This window comes from Manacus candei, unplaced genomic scaffold (genome assembly GCF_025592945.1).
Source record: "Manacus candei isolate 608988 ecotype Guabito, Panama unplaced genomic scaffold, ASM2559294v1 h1tg000011l, whole genome shotgun sequence".
Lineage (NCBI taxonomy): Eukaryota > Metazoa > Chordata > Aves > Passeriformes > Pipridae > Manacus > Manacus candei.
This window is the reverse complement of record NW_026138059.1, coordinates 30,991,304-31,012,343: the sequence shown is the minus strand read 5'-3', so window position 1 is coordinate 31,012,343 and position 21,040 is coordinate 30,991,304. Positions and strand designations below refer to the sequence as shown.

The following is a 21,040-nucleotide window of genomic DNA, read 5'->3' as shown; positions in this document are numbered from 1 at the left end:
AACAACTGCTTTGCTAGACTTTGTCCTCCTTTTTTTGCTGAATTATCTGAAGTGGTTTTATTGGTTCCAAAATTGATGCTGGTTTAATCAGTGCCCATTTTCTTCCAGACAAATTTTATAAATGTTAGATTTGGCTGGTACTGTTAATTGTTCAAGACAATTAACTAAAACAAATATAGACCTTTGAGTTGTTTTCTTACATCTCTAAAGAAACTTTTAGTAAGACTTTTAATCTCCAACACCTCCCGAAGTGTTCAGCTTTTGTAACACAGCTTTGCCTCAGGCCAGTATCATTCCAAACGTGCTAAAACTGTCTTCTAGCACCAACTTACAGCTGCTGATGCTTCTGATTATCCAGAAGTGTAAGGATGAGACTGGACCTGGCTTCTGTGCATCTTGGACAAAATGCAGCTGACTTGACACATGCTAAGTACAGTTTTTGGACAGCCCTGTGTCTGACCAATGCCTGTTTCACAGTGTGGAAAATTCACACAAAAATCTGAAGCATGTCAGGTGTCTGTCTTCCTCTGTGTGGCACTTCTGATAATGCAAACAGTTCAAAAACAGATAAAGCCAGATTTCAAATTATTTCTGTATTTCCAGAGTTTAATGCCTGAGAGCCTGTAGTGCATTTTATTACATTACTATTTGGCAGGCGTGCATTATTTGGGCAAGTGAAAGCAGTTACATGTTCTCCATACTCGTATACTTTTACTTGTTATATGTCCAGATGGATGGGGTAAAGCTTAGTGTTGTGAAAACATTCAAAAATGCAAACTCGCCTCTGTTACTTTACGGTGCCATTGGCAATCTTGATTGAAATTTAAAACAGAATGCTGTAGATCTGATACCATGCATGCTGCAATTGTTTATTCACTGGTAAAATCAAATGTCATTATATACAATGTAGGCATTTATTATTTCAAACAGATTTTAACATAATGCTTTCCCTCACGGTTTTGTAGAGCTAGAAATAAAAATGCCCTGATGCAGTGACCAGGCAGTTTTGAACTACCAGATAACATCAGGAGTTAGAATAAGTACAGCAGCATTTTTGTAACAAGGTCGTGTCCATCCCTCTGGATGCAAATGCACAAACAATTTAAGTTCAAACTTCAGGTCAATAGGCTTCTAGGTGCAGGTGGAACCCAGTGATAAAGTCTGCATAGTTTCTTTGCGAAAAGGATAAATCATGCTTAGATTTAGCCTTGTTAACTGGCTGCAAGCTCAGGGCTCAAACAAAGTCCACCACAGGTGAAATATTAAAAAAAAGAAAATAGACATTAATATTTAAAAACTGCACTGAATGTGACAGAAAGATGTGATTGTCAATCCACATGTTATCTTTTCTAGTACCAGTATCCAATAATAAATGTTAACTGTTTGGGCGGCTGTTAGTTTAGCACAGGAGGTCTCTCATAGAAGGGTCGAGAAGGAAACTACTGCATTTGGGATTAACACTGTGCCCATATCCCAGACTCTCTGGTCACTGCTGACTTGGACCTTAACTAGGTGTTTGGCACCTATTAATAATGGGGCTTCCCCCTGCCTGTAACAGCCTGTGGCTGTTCAGACTGTGTGTTTAGGACTAGTAGGAGCCTCCTGCATCTAATCTTATTTGACCTGGTAAGTGTTAGGTTCAAGTCTGGCAGTAGAGCAGTGCTAGGATGTGGGAAGCTGTGGATTCAGGCCAAAGGGAATTAACTGAAGGTATAGCTGAGGCTTAGCTGCTAGGTTATGTGTTGATTCTCAGGGTGAGCCCTCTTCTGCCCTTTCACTGGAGATGTAGTGGCAGGAATGCAGGAGTCAAGGTGCTGGGCCAGGCAGGGAAGAGGAAGATTGATTTCAGCCTTGTGGGTAGAGCGTGTGGAAGTGAAAGGGGGTGAAATCTGACCTACCGCTATAGATATAAAACCTAAAGTGCCCTTGCTGCTGCTGTGGGTGGGCCTGTATTGCTGAATGGTCAGCTGGAAAGGGGTCAGCACCGAAGCCGAAGGGACCAGAAGCCCCTCTGCAGGTCCTCTGAAACACCTACCTCCCTTGATTGGCTATACAAGATGTGGACAGGCTAGGTTGTCCATCCTCTTTCTTGCACAGTTCAAAGAGCCAGACATGCATGATTTTAATGAGGGACTGCTAAAATTTTCCTAAAATTAAAAACTTCTGCTTTGGGATATGAATTATAGACTGAGGGTGTATGCAAAATGAGTATGCAAGAGGGCAATGTTCTCCAGCTCCTTAGACCTGTTAGCAAATAAATCAATCCTAACTTATCTGCTGGTTTAGGAAAGGTGCCTGGAACAAAGCCAGCTTTGCCGTTTAGAGGTGGAACCTTTGTCATGGCTTTCTGCCTACTGAAAACAAAACTGTCTCCATGGGTCGGATGGACACAGGCTTCGTCTGCAGCTAGAGGTGTAGCCACTGCTTACCTTTCCAGTTCCAGCCATAGTATAGCATCTCATTTCTGTTATCTGAACAGGTCGAGCACTGATGTTCAGCTGGAAAACAGGTTATTTTCTCTCATGTCTGCTCAGTGCTACAGTATTGCCTGTCTGTAGTGTGATTAGCTCTGTGCAGAATGCTTATTTCTTCCTAAAACTTAATCTGTCTTGGGTGTTTTGTTTTGTTTTGTTTCAGCTCAATTTGCTTATTGAGTTAACAAGAGACTTTGAGATCGTGATATGTCACTTATCAGTTTTCAGTGCAATGAAGTCTGCTGTAGCAGAATGTCTGAATGGCTTGGGTTCTTGATATTCACAATATTTTAACATTTTCATCACCTACATACACAGCGTGGCAAATGGTAATTACAAAACCAGCAGCACTGAAATAAACACAAGATGTAAACCTGTACAGTCTTACCAGCCCATGCTGCTGCGGGGGCCTGGGTCCCACACAGCTGAACCCCCTGACAGCTGCCAGGTGGCTTGGGGAGGGTGTCATGGTGTTGGGTGAAAAGAGAGAGAACCCAGCAAGCATCAAAAGGCCCTGCAGGAGACCAGGGCTGTCTCTAGTTCTCTCTTCCTGCAAAATGGGGAATTCATCCAATGGAGAAGGGGTCTTGGGGTGGTTGGGGGGTTTTTTTGGAGGCCTATGGGGATGCCAGTCTGGCATGTGAGGTGATTTGACTTCAGCAAGAAGAGAAGCCATTTGGTGAAACGGTGGGATTTGGGCACCTCTGCCTTCCAAGAAGGGAGACACGTGGGGAAGGCGCTTGCAGAGATGGGCAATGCTCAGAGCCCTCCAAGACCTGCCCCTCTCCCGCTGGCCTGGCTATGCCCTCGCTTACCAGGAGATGCGCGGCGGACGGCGAACAGCTCCCAGAGGCGCTGGGCTCACACCCCGCGGCAAGCTTGAAGGCAGCAGCAGGAGCGACACCGCGCCCACTCAGCGCGGTCAGAAAAGCCGAGCCCCACAGCTGTCCCCCTCCACGGGTGGCACCACGCGGGGCCGCTTCCACGCCGCGGAGAAGTGGCATGGCTTTGTCCTGTTATCCAACACGCCAGAGCTGGGATTGCCAGTCTGAGGGACAGGACATCTCCTCAGCTGGAGGAGGAGGGGACTCAAATAGCATCTTCTCTCCCGGTTTTCTGGGGCTTGAGAATAAACCGTGGGTTTGCTGGGTGGTTGGTTTTTTTGCTCTTTTTTTTTTTTTTTTGATCGCACCCAGACGGCGGGAGAAGCAGTATGTTTAACACGGGACTTCGTTGTTGCTGTGTATATATTAAAAAAAAAAAAAGAAAAAGTAGAAACCAAGGGGAAGACAACAGGCGTACTCACGACTTTCTCTTCCCTCGCCCAGAGGCACCTCGGGCTCTAGCGACCTCTCCGACAGGTGTCCCGGAGCCCAGCCCCGTGCGTCCAAGGAGAGCGAGGGGTTTCGGAGCGAGAGGAGGGTGCTGGATGCTCCCCTGCCCTTCCCGGGGGAGTCCCCGCGGCTGCGGCGGTAGCGGCCGCTGGGGGGCGCCCGCACTCCACGCGCGGCCCCGGCTCCGGTCCCGGCCCGGCCGGCGGCGAATTCCCGGGACCGGAGCGCCGCCAGCGCCGGGACCGGACCGCGCAGCGGGGCCAGGCGGTGCTCTGCGGCAAGGAGAAATAGGGCCCACGCTTTCAAACACCCCTCGAAAACCTCACTGCTGTCCCTCCCCCGCCAACCCCGCCCCGGGGAGAAAGTCGGTCCCCAGCCGCACAAGCGGCGGAGTCGTTTGTCAGAGGCGGTGGGAAGCCGTCTCGCCCCTTTGTGCATCTTGCGGGATTTCTCCTCGCACAGGCAATTGGCAAAGGTTAGGAAGGCGTCTTTAGATCCCCTGTAATCCCCGTTTAAATATTAAAAGTATAAGCAGCCTAGGCCCAGTATTTACCTATGTAACTGCATAGATTTCCCTCCAGACCTGGACTTCTAAGAATTTAAGAGATAGTTTGCGTTTCTTGTTCCCCCCCATCCCTTCGTATTTATTTAACAAACTAACGGGAAGAGGAGGGGGGAGACACCAACAATAAAAGCAGTGTTTTTATGACGGAGAAATAGCCAGTATCCCTGTCTGTAACGTGAAAGGAAGGCGAGACTCCATCCCCGCCGCCCGCTTCGTCACCGGCTGGGTTTAAGTGGCCGCCACATCAACACAAAAGGCCAACACACACACCCCCCTCCCAAAACTCGACATAAAATCTCTATTGGTTCAATAGTGAAGATGGCTATTTTGATAACAAAATAACCTCCCTGCTCTGGTGGGGTCTGGGTTCTCGTCCGCACCCCTGTCATGCTTCAAGCAGCAACTGCCAGGGAAAAAGGGGGAAAAATCCCTCAAGAAAGTGTTTAAGATAAAACTAAGTCTCAAACGGGATTAAGGTTTTAATTACAATTCCCTATAGAAGTAACATGTTTGATGAACTGATCCTATCAATTAATAGTAACCTCAATTTAAAACTTATGAAACAGCTTCGCGTGAAGTATGCCTTAGACTCCCCCCTTTTTTTTTTTTAAGAAAAAAAAATTAAGAAAGGGTAATGTTACAACCATAAAGTACTAACACACCAGCAGAAGAAATTGTAAAGAAACAATTTCTGCTTTGGCTAGAAATAATTATTTGTGAACGCTTTGGGGGTGGAGGGGTTTTCTCTCTGGTGGTGAGACTTATAAAAAAAACCTGAAGCCCTTTTAAAAAGGGAAAATCGATGTATGTTTCTACCCACCAACGGTATCGTTTCATAATAATTTTGGCCCGCACTATATTAAAGAGAAAAACAAGGTAATTGGAACATGCATCAACAGTTTTCCATGAAATAAGAGTTAAAGAAGTAATAGAACTAATCACTGTCTCCTCAAATCAAGTAGAAAACATTTCAATGCACTAATTAGAGTAATTAGAATAATAAGACTGCCTATATGTGGTAAGACAATGTGTACAAACAACTTTATTTAATGTATACTGGTAATCAGCGATGCGTGCGTGCTTGAATGCTTAGTGCAATAAAATTCACCCCCGTCCGCCCAAACAATCAAATACAAATTAGTTTAATGATTGTGCCTGCTTGAACGTCTTAGAAATCCACAGGCAGAGGGAAATAAATAGCACCATCCTTGTTTGTACGTCTCCCCTACTGACCAAGGAGCTGATGCCTCCATGGACTTGGCAATGAATGACTGTAGATATGAATGAATCAAGGAGGGAAAGAGAATTAATGAATGAGTCAGGCTGCCTAAAAACAAGTCCTAACTTTTAGACGAGCGCCTCTCACAACTCCCGGGACAGGAGAAGACGGGACAGGGAAGAGGAGGGGGAGAGCTGTTCCATCATCACTTTTACGAGTCCGAGTCCTGCCAGGATTTACCGCCGTGCGAGTACGAAGGGCAGAAACACTGGCCGCCAATTTCCTACCGGCCTGCTCTCCTTTTAATCCTTAAAAATGACATCTGTGCGGACAGGCCCAGGGACATAGGGTGCGGTACAGCTCAGCCCGGCCGGGCGAGACGTTGCGAGGCCGCCGGGAGAGCTGCAGCCGGGGAGCTGGAGCCCCGCCCTGGGACGGCCCGCATCGCCCCGGCCCCGCCGTGGGAGCGATGGTGTCCCCCGGCCGGCTCCGCACGCCCTGCACCCCCATTCACTGAGGGAGGCAGACCTCCTGCCCCGGACGGGGCCAGGCAGATACCGGCCGAACCCGCCGCCTCCCCGGGGCGAAGGGAACCCGGCTCCCCCTCTCCAGCCACCTGGACCCCGGGCAGGGGCGCAGCGCCCACCCACCGCCCCTCCTGGCAGCGCCGGCAGAGTTTCGGCCGCTGCTTCGCTGCTGCCCTCGCCCCAGCCCTCTCCCTGCCCGCCGACGGGAGGGTAGGATCCGATGCCTGCGTCCTGCCGCCAGGCTCGGGTCTGGTGCGGGCGGTGGGCCGCTGCGGGGCCGGGGTTGCGAGCGAAAGGGGCTCCGCGCCGGCATAGGCGGCCTCCCCGGCCCTGCGGGCCCTGTGTGAAATCTCGGCGTACTCGGGACACTTGGCCGAGTTTCGGAGGTATTTACAGGGAGTTTGCAGGGAGGGATATGCGGTTCGAGGGAAGAGATCCACAGCGCAGGTCAGGCCACGGGCTGAGGCCGGCTGCGGCGTGAGAGTCCACTCGCTGTAGCTGGGACTCGCCTGCCGAAAAGCATATTTGTTTGGTTTGTGATTTGATGAGAACTCGCGTCTGAGGAGGAGTTCTTGCTTTTTGTTTTACCATTTCTGCTACAGCATGCTTTGGGTTTGCTCTAACTAATTTTCCCCAGAGCCTAATTTTCCCAGCACCGCCTGTCCGAGCCAGGGGGAAACTCACTGCTGCGGAGCATCTTCCTACATCCCCGACGGCAACCCGGCCATGCTCCGAGCACAGACTGCCAACTTAGCGTCTGCAACTCTGAAAATTTGTTTTTTATCTTTTCCGTCTCGAGATAAAAGACGGAGAGGCAGCCCAGGCCCTGACCCTTCCGAAACGCACAATAAATAGACATCCCCCGGCAGGAGCAGGGGAGGCGGAAGAGCCACGATTCCCAAGACAGACCCCAACGCCCAGCCTCCCTTCTAGAGGCAGCAGAAGGCCACCGCTGCCCCGTCCACAGCCAAGAAGCCGCGGGTAGTTTCCTTCCTTGCCCCCAAACCCTGCCCCGCAAGGCGCTGCCCGGGCTCCAGCTGGGGGGAACCCCCGTGCCCGCCACCCTGTTCCACTGCTGTATCTTAGCCCAGAGGTTTAAGTCGGACTAAACCCAGCGCGCCCGCCCGCTGGTGACTGCTCTCCCCCCGACCCCCCCGCCTCATCTCCCACTGGAGACCGTCGCCTCCCTTCCCAGAGAGGGTCACCCGTCCTCTTCCCCCCACATCGACGGCACCACAACAAAGAGCCACCAAACCTCCAACAACGCGGCTTAGGACAACCCTGGAGCCTGGGGCCGCCCGGCGGGCAAGGGTAGGCAGCCGCGGGAGGGGTTTTCCCCCCAGTGAATCAGCCGGAGGGCTGGGGCAGTCCCAGGCTGGGGTCGGGTCCAAGGCGGGGGCAGGAGGCCGGGAAGGAGCAGGCAGCCGGGCCCGCTCCGCCGCACCCCCGCGGCCCGGCTCCAGAAGCTCGCTCGGAGGACCGGGCACTGGAGAAGGGGTCGCGGGGGGGACCCCGAACTGCCGTCAACAAAGCCCGAGGGAGAAAGAGAGAGAGAGAGAGAGACGACGGGGCGGAGCCGAGGCCAACTGGGGCCTCTGCCCCCGCCGGGTCTCTCACAAGCTGTCCAGCCCGAGAACATCGCCTCGCCAGACACCACCCCGGCCTGCCCCGCAGCCCGGGGAATTTGCCGCATTATTTCCCTTGTCCTGCTTCTCTCTTTCCAAACCCCGGCCCCTCATTGCTCACCCTCGGTAAAGACGGCGGGGCTAGGAGGCAACGGGAGCGCCACAGGGCAGGCAGCACCGACCACCGCCTCTCGTCCCTGCGGAGCCGGGGACGAGGGGAGAGGCAAGCAGGATTCAAATGTTTGGGAATACACAGTCTCCTTCCGCCCTCCAGTTTCGGCCTCCACAAGAGAGCGCGAGCCGAGGAAGTAGGGCTTTTCTTGTTGACATCTGACCTATGACAGAGTGTCCCTGCTGGGAATGAGAGCGGGGGAGCCCGGAAAGCAACCGCGTACCCCTCCACCTGCAGAAGGAGCATCCTATGGCTGCTCCATTTCCACCTCTCCTTTCTCTTAAAAGAGAGACTGAAGGAAACAGGAAGAATGACCCCCGAACCGGCCGACCTCCCCACAACCAGTCCAGAAGGGCGAGCGAAGTTGCTCCCATAAGGTCAGCCCCTTGCTGGGCAAAGAGCCCCGGAGGAGCAGCCCGGGGGCTCCCGCCGAGCAGCGGCCGGTCGCGCTGTCCCGCCGCCGGCTCTCGGCGGCCATCACCATCCATCCAAGTCACCTCCTGTTCACTCGACACGGGAGCGCTCCCCAATAGCGGGTCCCTGTCGTCAAAGGCGAAATATTCCCTGGGCGCCCACCCGAGTGTCCTGCAGAGGGCAGAGGCTGCTCGCTTTCCGCAGCCCGTTCCGCGGGCTATTGACCAAGGACTTTTAAATCCATACCCAGCTTCAACATTTTACCCGTCAGCACGTCTGCGGTCACAAAACACTTCTTCTTTCTGTCACTTCTCTTCGAAACTATTGATAAGATCATTTAGCTGAATCTGTTCGGGATGAGTGTAATATTGACTAGAAGTTAGAAAAGATGATTAAATCTAATAAGCCTAGAAACCATCGTGAACGGGGGTTGGGGGGGGAAGGGACGAGAAGAGCAAGATATCTTACTTAGGAAACTGAGCCAGTCAAAAAGGACCTAAACACTCCACTGCGTATGCGAACACTGCCCAGCTGGATGTCACTCGCCAGCGCGCCAGTCCCGCGGGTGCCCAGCTGGGACTCCTCCGGGAAAAACCGACCAGGTCGTTACAAACACGGAGCCGCAGACGCCTATAACGTGAGAGCCCCGGCCCCGTCGGCTCGGGGCCGTCGCCGCGGGGGCCGGGGCCCGGCTCGGCCCGGGGGTGCGCAGCCCCGCCGGTCAGCCGCATTCTTCCTCCTGCAAATGGTACTACCATCATTAAGCCCCGCCTTTTTGTTTTTCTTTTTTTCTTTTTCTCTCTCTCCTTTTTTTCTTTTTCTGTCTTCTTTTTTTTTTTTTTTAAAGAATCAGACCTTAAATTATCAAGAAGACCGAGAAGAATCGAGTCTCTTCTCCACCATGCCTTCCGCCAGAATATGCAACCAACCTGAGGAGCAGATCTAGCAGATCTCCCCACCAGCATCAAAGGCAGGACACCCCTACTCGCACAGAAATCAATGCTCCAAAACACACAGCTGCGATTCATCTGTGGAGAGACATAATGAACACAGCTTCCGAGGCTCTCCTTCAAGACCCTGAAAGTTATGAGCATGGAACCTCTCAGTATAGGCATCAAATTTATTCCAAAAATTCCATGAAATATAAAGGAATGGCGGTGCTTTTACACAGAACTCAACTCAGTATAAGTACTGGGGTCTTCTCCTTCGAAATCTTAAGAACTATGCAAATCTGTGCTATCTTTAAAAATAAAATAACGATATTTCAATAATTAGAAGAAACTATGAAGGTATTGTGCATTTCTGTTTTATGTAGATAATAAAATATTACTTTAACATAAATATATAAGGATCTCTGCGTTTTTATTTTTCCCCACAAGCACATCCAAATGTACCAAAACAAAGTATTTTTAAAGAGACTGAACCAAAAAAAATTACATCCCATATAGATTTTGTTCACCTACTCATTTAAAGCTACAGAAAAACAGTTTCCAGAACCTGTTTGCTTTAAAAGAAATAAATATACATTGAGGCAGGCCACTTAAAAATGATATGAAAATATTTCCCTGGGTAGCATTTAAAAAAAAAGAAAAATAGACAAAGAAAACATTGAAACTATTTCTGCATTTCAAAGGACAAATATTAAACATATATACATAGTGGTAAGGTTTGCATGGTAACTTTTTCTTTTAGTAAACCTATTTGGAGTTTGAGGCTTTTTCAAACATCCTCTTGACTCCGTTTTCTGACCTTACGCACGTATTAATAAGTGTCTGAAAGTTCATTTCCTCCCTTTACCACTGGATCTGCCCTGATCTGATTCACTTCACTAGGCGCTAGTCCTCAACACTTTAAATAACAAGCAGCTCAACAACAACAACAACAAAAAAAACAAAAAAGAAAAACAAAAAAAAAAAAGAAAGAAAAGAGAAAAGCTTGGTGCCCGTATCTTTGTAACAATTGTTGGAAAACCAGGAAAAAGGCTAATGCATGTGCCTCTTAGAAATCATCATCTGTCTTACCAAGAAGAAAGAGAGAAAGAAAGCAAGAAAGAAAGGGAGAAAGAAACAATGAAAGAAAACTCAGCGTCACAGGCGTTTTAAAAGACAATGAGAAACATATTCTAAAGCCTTAGCTACTGAATGCAATATTTATAGGAGAGTTCTGCGAGAGAATGCTTCACTGTTTTTTCTCCATAATTGTCCAACACTCAACTAAGTAAACTTTTAGATTATAAAAATGCTTTGTCTCTATAGCACCCATTTGTGCTGACTAAACGATCCCTTTATGAATTTATAACTATCATAGTTTAAAGTTCCTCTAATGTATATGCATAGCTGCGTGTGTGCATAAGTACACAAACACGCACGCAGACACACGCACATACATGCGCTGCTCCAAGGTCCCGCTCCTCTGCTTCCCTTCAGAGCTTTTTGTTTTCCTTTTTTTTTCCTTTTTTTTTTCCTTTTCTCCCCGTGGGTTTTTCTCTTTTTTTTTCTTTTTTTTGGGAAGTTAACCATTTCCCATCAAGATAATGTCACGAAATGCACTTTAAAACTATTAACAAAGGGGTGGAAAAAAACACGGATTGAAAAATGGCATTTTTTTTCCCCACTTCATTTCATTCCCCAGTGAAAGACACAAGGCTGCCCAAGTTAAAACTGGTCCTTTCCTTCAATAAATTATACCACAATCTGACCAAAGGACAAGGGGAGGATGGGGAGGGAGAGGGGCTGGATACGAATAGAAAATAAAATACGAAAATTAAAAGTGGGAAAGAAACGCACACGGTCTCTGCAGAGAGGAGGGGGCAGCGTGTGTTTACAGGCAGTTGTAAGCACCCGACCCCCACCTCGGGCCCAGCAGCTCCTCAGGCTCTCCTTGGCTCTGCCTTAATGCGAAACTGCTCATTGAAAGAAAGTTTGAAGGGTGATATCGGCCGGGCTGCCCGGGCTGTGAGACTGGGGATGCCAAAGGCACGAACGCACGGCAGCCGCGGGGGGAGGAGGGGAAGGAAAGGGCGCTGAGGGGGCGGTGGTGGGGAAACTAAATAATCCCCTTTCCCTCTCAAGGAAGTGCCACTTTCCCCGTGAAAACTCTGGAAACATGTTGTTCCCTCTCCGCCTTCCCCACACTGGGCCTTGATCACCCACACTGACACAATCTGGAAGGATTGTACATATTTTTTTCTCCCCTTCTGGCTGGGCCTAGGCCCCTGGACACACTGCCTGAAAATGAAGTTTACTTTGTTGATTTGCATTTATTCTCCCTTCTCCAAAGTCGACTCTTGCCACTGAAGGCATATATTAAACAATTACGAGAGTCACGCCTCTGGAGAACAGAAGCTGGAGGTGCACATATATGTGTATATATAGAGGTTATATATATGTGTATATATGTAAGTCTATGCAGGCATGCATATGCATACATACATACACATATACTAATTCTTTTTGCTTCAGTAAAAGGAGAAAATAAGCATTACACGTATTTAAGAAGACTTGTTTATAACAAAAGTTCACAAATACACATAAAGCAAAGGCTAAAACACATTAACATATCGTAGGTCGGTCACTGGTTGACTAACGCTTACCGTGGAAAATGCAAGTCATTTGCAAAATTAAGGTCGGAAAGGAAGGGGGAAAAAAGAAAAAATAAAGAGTTTGTTTATGTAAACTTCGATTTTCTTGCAGTGCAAATTGGTAAGGTTAAATACTGTCTACATCAAAAGGGATAGCTTTTCAGTTCTCTTCCTTTTTTTTTTTGTCATATATTCATATAGGGGATCCACAGAAAATAAACACAGCAGCATGTGCCAACACCGAGCGACATTCCACAATGCAGTCTGCCTTTGTGTGGCGGAAGGGGGCTGCAGAGGGGACCCGAGGTGGTTGTGTCCCCCCTTCCTCTCCGCCCCTCCCCGGCAGGGCAGCGCCGCATGTTTTTGCCAGCAAGCGAGAGTTTTGTGCGAACCGCTTCGCCCTGCGCCTGCCCTGCCGGTGCCTGCCCCTGCCCTGCCTGTACCTGCCGCTGCCCTGCCGCTGCCCGCCTGCCTGCCCGTGCGCGGTACTCACTCCACTCCGGTGCACGGGCACTCGTCTGGAAAGGTCAAAATACGGCATCGCACCTGCTACCGTCTAAGGGGACAGTGTGGTGCAGTTGCTTTGTCTGTCTGTCTGTCCGCTGTGATTGGCGCTCGCCCTCTCCCTCGCTCGCTTTTTGTTTTGTTTTCTTTTTTTCGCGTTTTTTGTTTGGGTTTTTTTTTTTGATTTTTTGTCTTTTTTAAAGATAGGAGAAAATAAAATAATTAAAAAAAAAAGAAAAACAAAAAAAGAAAAAAGAAGGACAATCAAAAGTTGGGGGAAGGAGAGGAGGAGGAGGAGGAGGAGGAGGAGGAGGAGAGGAGGAGGAGGAGCCGGGCGCCCCCGCCGTGAGTTCACTGCACGGGGGTCTGCACCCCGTGGTGCGGCGGCGTGTCCCTGCTGGCCCCGTACACGTCCTCGGCGCCCGGCAGCGTCCCTCCCGGGGGAGTCATACGCTTCTCTTTCTGTCTCCTGTTACAAAACCACACTCTCACCACCTCCTTCTCCAGCTGTAGGCTGTCCGCGAGCGAGGTGATCTCCTGGGCGGAGGGCTTGGGGCACTTGAGGAAGTGGCTCTCCAGCGCGCCCTTGACGCTCACCTCGATGGAGGTGCGCTTTTTCCGCTTGCGGCCCTGCGCCGCGATCTTGTCTATGCTGGTGGGGCTGCCCGAGGAGGAGTCCGCTTCCTCCAACCACTTGTTCAACAAAGGCTTCAGCTTGCACATGTTCTTGAAGCTGAGCTGCAGGGCCTCGAAGCGGCAGATGGTGGTCTGCGAGAAGACGTTGCCGTAGAGGGTGCCCAGCGCCAGCCCCACGTCCGCTTGGGTAAATCCCAGTTTGATGCGCCGCTGCTTGAACTGCTTGGCGAACTGCTCCAGGTCGTCCGAGGTCGGCGTGTCCTCGTCGGAGTGCGGGTCGTGGTGCGGCGGTGGCCCGGGGGGCGCGGCGGCGGCGGCGGACGGCGCCGGCCCGGCCGCCCCGGGGTGCGGGCCGTGGGGCGGCGGCGGGTGCTCGGGGCCGTGGTGCGGCGGCCCCGGCGGCGGCTCCTCGTGGGCGTCGCGCAGGCCGTGGTGGTGCAGCCCCGGCTGCCCGGCGCCGAGCATCCCGTTGACGGTAAAGCCGGGCGGCTGCGAGTAGAGCAGCCCCGCCTGCGCGCCGTTGGCCGCGGCCATGCCGGGCGGCAGGTGCGCCGCGCCGCCCGCCCGCCACGCCGCCGCCGCCGCCGCCGCCGCCGCCGCCGCGTGGTGCCCTCCGCCGCCGCCGCCGTGGTGCACCAGGTGCGGCGCCCGCCCCGGCGGCGGGTGCTGCGGCGGCGGCGGCAGCTCGTCGCCGCGCCCGCCCGCCTGCACCACCGCCGGCTTGATGTCGGGCTGGCCCAGCGCGCCCGCCGACCAAGGCGCCTCGCCGCCGCCGCCGCCGCCGCCGCCCCCGCCGCCGCCGCCGCCGCCGCCACCGCCGGGGCCACCGTGGGACAGCGCCGCGATCCACTGGTGAGCGTGGCTCAGCGGGTGCCCGTTGCTCTGCAGCGCGTAGTCCGCCTGCACCAGGGCGCCGGCGTCGCGGTAGCCGCCGCCGGGCTGCATGCCGCCGGGCGGCTCGGCGTGCACCATGGGGGAGCCGGAGGCGAGCAGGCTGTAGTGGTTGGAGGCTGCGGTCGCCATGACTCGCCGAGCCGCACTGATCGCGCCGGTTAAAGGCGCCGCGCATTTGACAGCTACTTTTTCGCCTCGGGCGCCGCGCGGCGCCCGCGCCCCCCCGGCCCGCGCGGCGGGGCCCACTGCGAAGGCACGCGCGGCCGCCCCGCCCCGCCGCCGCGCGCCATTGGCTCCCCGCGCCCTGACGGACGCGGCGCTCCCGGCGACCGCCGCCGCCACCGCCCGCCATTGGCGCGTCCCTCCGGTGCGGCCACGCCCCCGCCACGCCCCCGCCACGCCCCCCCGGAGCCCAACTCCGAGGGGGAACGGGGCGCGGGGGAGCGGGGCCGCGGGGCGGGGGGAGCGCACGGAGGGGAGGGCAGGGCAGGGGGCGCGCCGCCCCGGCCCCGCCCCGGCCCGCCCCGCCCCGCCGGCGGGAGGAGGATGCTGCCGCCGCCGCCGCCGGTCCGCCCGCCGGCTCCTGTTGCTCTCACCCCACCGCGGGTCTCTGCGCGGATCGCGGTCGTGCCGCCCCGGAGCGGGCGATGCGGATCCGGGGGGTACCCGCCTGCCCGCCCCCAACTTTCTCAGCGCCGCCTCGCAGCCAGCCCCGCCGGAGGGGCCGGGGAGCGCCGCGCCACCGGGGGCGGGGAGCCGGGACAGAGCGGCCTCCTCCCTGCCCGCTGGCCCTGCCCTCCCGCCACCCAGTGCTCTCCGGAGTGCCCCGCTTCTCCGGGGATGCCGGGGCTTCGCACCTCGAGGACTGCGGTGGGGGGTATTGTTCTGCTTGTCCCGTCCCTTGGGGATGGCATGCCTGCGGGACCGCCTCGACGGCGCTGGCGGCTCTGCGTTGGTGCGGAAGATTGGGGGTGAGGGGGTGGTGGAGAAAGGAAAAAAAATAGGAAAAAAAGAAGGGGATAGGGAAAAAGAAAAAAAAAAAAACCAAGAAGTTGCGGCCCGGACAGGAAGCAAGGAGACCCTGGAACTGGATCCGGATTTCCTAGGAATGAGCAGCGCCCAGCTGGCCGCCACGTAAAGAGTTCGCTGCCCATTTTTGAGCTGAAAGCCGTAGCTTTGTCTCGAAAATAAACTGCTCACGGGGGTAGGTGCGCGTCGTAGGCTCCCGCTATCTTCATCGAAATAACACAATAGGGCGAACCGGGGAATTTATTACTACTAACAAGAAACAGCTTTCTTCTGCGAGTTGTTTATAAATCATCGTGTTTAACGTGAGCGCTGGAAAGGCTCCTTGCCTGGAAATATTCCTCTGCGTGGGGGTGTGGAGGAGCGGGGGGATGGGCTCCTGCACATAAACATATACACAGCAGCAGCATAAACAGGATATCCAGTGCCCTGAGACAAGGGGCGCAGCAGGAGTTACCTCGTTTCGTTAGTTTAGCGGCATATCAAGAGCTCCTTCTGCCGGGGGGTGGGGAGGGGAAGGAAGGAGGGAGGAGAGGAGGAGAAGGGCACAAACTTTGTTCATGAAAGAGTGGAGATTCTTCCTAAAGGTTTCCCCTCCACCATCACCACCCCACTTTTTCGAGGTGCAGGCGAAAGGAGGAACAATACTGCCTGCTCTGCAAGTGTCGCGGAGAAGAAAGTCAGTGCCTCTGAAGTGAAGCTCTGCCTTTTGTTTCCCGTGTGTAAACAACTGGGCACCCAGGAATTTTATAATTTGATGCTCATTTTCTCGTCTCTCTCCTCCCAATTAGGTGTAGACCAGTGAGTTGAAACAAAACAACAGGGCAAGTCCGCAGCATGCTTCTGCCAAGGCATCGCGGGGACCGTCCTGGAAGAGCCGCCCCGCTCTCCGCGTCCGGGCCAGCCCTCCGCCTCGCTGCCGGGGCCACCGGGGCTCTGCCAGGGGCGGCTTTTCTGCAAGCCCGCCTCCAGGTCTGCTGCCAAAAGTTCGTGCGTGGACGAGACACGAGGGGCCACGCCACACGTCATTTTCAGAGCGAGGTTTTCACGTGGGTCCCTTCAGCGTGCGGTGCTCCCGCAGCAAGGACCTATCCCGGTGGTCGTCCGACAGAACTCCTTTGTGCCCCGGCCCCACGGCGTGTGCGCGCCCCACGCACCGCCGGTCCCCGTGGAGTGCCGGCATCACCGCTCTCCCCGCGGCTCGCCGCGACGAGGAGATGGGACACGGGTGTCAGCGAGATCCAACCAATACTTTTTTTTCTGAGGGGAAAACCCCTCCAGCCCTGCCCCGGTCGTGCATTTCCTGCCCCCCCCCTTCCCCCCTCCGGCCCTCTGTCCCGCCTGGCCTCCTAGCAGGTGATGCCTATGGTCACAGACCTCCGTGCCTCTCGCCCCCACCGCCCCAGCGGCGGATCTCACGGGCTAACGGTAATCGCAGTTACCGAAGTAGCACTACGGCCCGAGGAGGCGGACAAAACCCCGGCCCGCCGGCAGAGCCCCCCGGCGTCCCTCCTGTCCCCTCCCTGGCGGAGCGCACGCCTATGGAGATGCAGCTGGGAGCAGCGAGGAGCGCGGCCGGTGCATTCAGAGCCGCCGCAGACTCCACCTCCTCGTCCTCCCCATCATTGTTAGCTCTGTCATTAATACCGCTCCTTAAGCATCCTCCGCTCCCGTCTCCCCCCGTGGAGCGGAGCGCCGGGGAGCGGGAAGCGAGCGCCCGACCGCCGCTCTTGCCGCCGCGCCGCTGCCCGCCGCAGGCTTCGGCTCCGGCCGCCGCTCAGGTCCGGGCCGCTCGGGATGTAAAAGAGACAGTCATGTGGCCCCTTTCTAGCGGAGCTGACCCCGCGGGATTAAAGGTCTCACCAGCCTTTCTTTCCTTTTCTCTGCTCGTATAAAAGCAGGTTGAAGGTGATGCGGTGTCTTGGGCAGACACTGCAGTGTTTTGATTCAGCTCAGCCCTTTTCACTGTTCAAAGCAGCTGTTCAAATACTAGGGCTGCTTACTTTGACGTGACGAAGATTTTCAAACAACCCCAAAAGCTTTGAACTGACAGGCCTCCTTGATATCTCCTTCATTGCAGTGCAGCTACTCGAGAATATTCGCTATAAAATACATAGAGCGCCACTTAACTGGAGCTGACTCCTGGCTGGGAAGCGAGGTGCTGCATACACATCAGGTGCATGCAGAAGGACGCGGGCGGGTTGCGGGAGCCCTCTGGCAGCCCCCTGCCAGCCTCCCATCTCCCCACTTGGGGGTCTCCTGCCCACCACCCGCCCCCAGCTGCCGCGGCGGGCTCCGGCTGACGAGATGTTGAGCTCCCTGGTGTTTCAACTCCGCGCGTTCCGGAGAGAAAGCTGCATTTCCAGCAGCAAAATAAGAGCACCGCTCGTTCCCAGCGAGCCTCGGCTTCCAGCCGCCGGTCGTCAGCCTTCCCGGCTCGGGGGGCCGGGGGAGCACTCCCAAAACACACGGTCCTGCCTGCGTTTGGATGAGTGCGATTGTAGGGTGAGAAATATGTGTTTGCATATGCCTGTTGTGTTTAGAGGTGAAAAGCTTTTTTTTGAACTCTGGTCTCCAAAACCTTGAGATAGACTCACGCAGCTAAAAGGAAAGGAGGAGGGGGGAGAAATCCCCGCGCCTCCTTTCCGCGTCTCTATTATCTTCCCATTAGATGTTGTTTTAGGAGGAAATGTGCCAGGAGTGCAAAGACGCGGCGAGTCGCTCAGAGAATTGCTGGGTGCAATAAACGTGAGGCTCCTGGTGCTCGCTTTAAAGGCCAACTTGGAAGATTTGTGCTTATTGCTGGGGCGCATTTAATGCACCTTTTGTGAGATGGGATTGTTTTGATCTCTGCTTCCTTTTTAACCTTTCTCTATGAGGTATTCAAGCCTACGCTTTCGTGTGGCTCTTTCCAGTGTTGCTCCAAGGAGTCTGATTCGGCGGAGAGACCCAAGACATGAATGAAACTTCAACTTTAAGGGCCTGCGGAGAGACAAAACTGAGGCCGGGGCTTCACAAGTGATCGCTTTAAAAAAATCCAATCTACACAAAGAGGCAGCTGGCTGCTTTAATGAAAACTGCTTAAAGCGGCAAGAACCGCAGCCTCAGGGATGTATTTATAAGATGACTCAAAAGCTACACTTTCAAGTTGCTTCTCCTCAGGGTAGATATAACAAACACATTTAACTAAGAAACCTAAACAAAAAGGACAGAAATTGATAACTTTGATTGCACAAGCTCAAATTACCCATTGAAATTAAAATCTGTCATCTAAATAGATTTCTCCACCTATCTCTAGAGAAAAGAAAATCCCCCTCCCTGCATACGTAGATATACACAGGTAATATCATATACATTTTTGCCCTGATAGAATACTGACTATCCCAGATGATAGAAAGTAGAAAGGTGTAGAATTAGAAAAAAAAAGTTCCCATAAAGTTTGTATTAATGTTCATTTCCAACATTCCCCGCAACTCTATTCTTGTGGCCTCTTCATTCTTCTGAGACTCTACTATTTTATCAGCATCACTGTTTGAACTAGTGGGATATAATGTTCTAAGTTCGGTATTTGAAATTAAATTATTTGAATTCACGGATATTAATCTTTTCCCTTCATCCTCCGGTTCTGAATCTTGTCATTAAAAATGATCCACCCTTTGTAGTCCGCAAGTGAATATTTTATAGACAGATACCGCTATGAAGACTTCTAACACAACGTCAACCAGTCAGACTTAGCTGTTGCAGGGATTACTTTGAGTAATTTATCAAAGGCAGGCTGCTAAATTTTGAGTGGTGAATATGAGGCCTTGGGGGAAAAAGAAGCAGAAGAAGCAAAAAAAAAAAAAAAAGGCGAATTCCATCACTCTATGAGATAAATTCTGGTTAGAGTTAATACAGTTTGTTTATTGAATTCTCAGAGACAGACTCAGATGCGATTGGTGCAGTGGAGTTTGCAATTTAGTGTTCAAAAGCCTGGCTGGGAAATGACCGCCCAGCGCTGTAGTTGGAAGGGCGTTTCTGTTGGCGTGAAAAGCAGGTGAATTGGAAGGAGAGAGGAGGCGATCCAGCCTCTAGGACTCGGGAAAGCGGCCTCAGAAAGGACTTTCCAAAGCCAGCGCTGTCCGGAGAGTTGTGGAGGACGAAACACAGCAACAGATTTTGGGAAAGAAAAAAAAAAAAAAGAAAGAGAGAGAAAAGTGCCAGGCTTTCTCTGACAGATCTAACAGTTGCTTTTTTGTTCGTTTTGTCAGTGCTCACGCCTGATGGACACAAGCAGACACACCCGGCAAGAGTTCAGATAAATGGTGTCCCGGCTTCACCGGGCGACGTGATCCTCCCTCCTTCCTTACAGTTTTCGGGGCACTTTTGGGCATGACTGCCTTTCCTCTCCCTGAGAAGCGCCTTCTCAGAGGGCTCTCGGTCCCCGCTGCCCAGCTCCGTCCCCCGGGCGCGGAGTGCCCCAGGCTGGGGATGCTGTTCTTCGCCAGAAAAAAAGGCGAGCCCGGGTGCCGGGAGCTGAGCACCGCCGGGACAGAGGGCGGCCCCACTCCGGTCCCGGCCGCACCGGGCGGCCCCGCACACGGGCACGGGGCTGGCGATGGCCCAGGAGCGCTCTGTCAGCCCGCTGTCAGGGCGGCTTAGGGAATTGAGGCCCTGGCTGGGGGGCAACTTGTGTGTCCCCCCCTTCCCAGCCTCCCACGTGGGGGTCGGTCCGGTCCCCGCGGGGCTGAGCGTGGCCCGGCCGCTCCATGCCGGGATTTGAGCAGGAGCCTGCTCTGGGAGGAGAGGCGAGAACGGGCGGGGGGGCTGGAAACTTTCTTTCGCTTGGCGAGGAAGAAGAGGACTGAGGCGAGCAGGAAGGCTGGGCCATTGTCCACGGAGGGTGCATTTTTGTCAGACTGGCGTTGGTTGCTATAGTGAGGAGCGAAGGGGAGAGAGAGAGGAGGGAAAGGGAAAGAAAAAAAACCCGACCCTAAACCAAACAGAGGAGCACAGTTCGCCTCCCTTCGCTCTCCCGGCTCCAGCCGGCAGCACTCCCCGCTCCCAACCAAAATAAGAGCGGGCCGCTGGCCGACCCGGGCTGCTGGCGGGGCGAGGAGCCTCGGCGGTCCCGGTCCCGGCCTCGGCCCCGCGGGGCGGCCGCCCCGCCCCGCCCCGGCCCGCACCCGCCGCCGCGCCCCCCCCGCGCCCCCTCGGCCGCCCGTGCGCGGGGAGCGGCGGGGCCGAGCGCTGCGGGCTGCGGAGCAGCAACCTCCGGGCGCAGCAGGATGCCCCGAGTCGCACAGCCCAACAGCACACCTGATCCAGCGCCTAGTCACTTGGTCACAGTAGCTTCGCATCCCGCAGAGCATCCGTGGCACTGATCCTGACACGGACTGCGGGGGGTTTTGTGGGGTGTTCTTTTCTTTCTTTTTTTTTTTTTTTTTTTTTTTTTTTGGTGCCTAAATAATTCCAAGTGGGGGGGGGGGGGAAGGGCGGGGGCGGGATAACTTCTTCCGATGCAAATGACCAGTTCTTTAATTTTAGAAGAGACTCTTATTTTGCAGCAGTGTTTTTTGTTGCCTTGCTATTGAACTTTGAAAATAGTGTGGAGGGGGAAGGCAATAATGAAGGGTCTCGAAGGCTTAAGATTTAGTTAAGTGAGTGACTCAAGATAGCACAAAGAAAGTTAGTTACTTAGTTAATTGAGAATTATTCACCTTCTGAGATCGGCGTAGCAGTTTGTTCAGATGACAGTGCGAACTTGGGGCGGGGGGAGGCGGGAGGCCGGCGGAGGAGGAGGCAGATCTCACTTGTGAGGGGTTTTTCTTTCCTTGTTATTTTTTTTTCCAGGACAAGTTAAATTGCAGCTGAAGGAGAGAGGTCAGTATCTTTTCAAATCAATCTCTCTGTCTGCCTGCCTATGTCCCCATCTATTCCCTGTAAAGGGAAAAGCTCCAACTTTGTTCCTCCATCTGTCCTGTATCATCTGCAATCGACAGTTCTTTAGATTGTATGCACTTAAAAGTGAAACTTTTAAGGTGTACAGTCACTTATCTGAAATAGGGAAAAAAGGAAAGTCGTCTTTTTC

The 21,040-nt window shown here is 53.5% G+C and overlaps 2 protein-coding genes across 2 annotated transcripts; one reads left to right on the top strand and one right to left on the bottom strand.

Moving 5' to 3' along the window:
- Nucleotides 1-9,673: 9,673 nt before the first annotated feature.
- Nucleotides 9,674-14,160, bottom strand: POU3F2 (POU class 3 homeobox 2). The gene has a single exon (XM_051778205.1). The coding sequence runs from the start codon at nt 14,071-14,073 to the stop codon at nt 12,766-12,768; it is 1,308 nt and encodes a 435-aa protein (XP_051634165.1). The 5' UTR covers nt 14,074-14,160; the 3' UTR covers nt 9,674-12,765.
- LOC127466864 (uncharacterized) lies at nt 13,878-18,627 on the top strand. The gene is made up of 2 exons (XM_051778219.1): nt 13,878-13,902; nt 15,762-18,627. Exon 2 carries the CDS (start codon nt 16,188-16,190, stop codon nt 16,863-16,865), a length of 678 nt encoding a protein of 225 aa, XP_051634179.1. The 5' UTR covers nt 13,878-13,902; nt 15,762-16,187; the 3' UTR covers nt 16,866-18,627.
- The last annotated feature ends 2,413 nt before the right edge of the window (nt 18,628-21,040 follow it).

What these genes read in the sequence shown, in the direction of transcription:
- LOC127466864 (XM_051778219.1), top strand. Translation starts at nt 16,188, where the DNA reads ATGGGACACGGGTGTCAGCGAGATCCAACCAATACTTTTTTTTCTGAG.
- POU3F2 (XM_051778205.1), bottom strand. Translation starts at nt 14,073, where the DNA reads ATGGCGACCGCAGCCTCCAACCACTACAGCCTGCTCGCCTCCGGCTCC.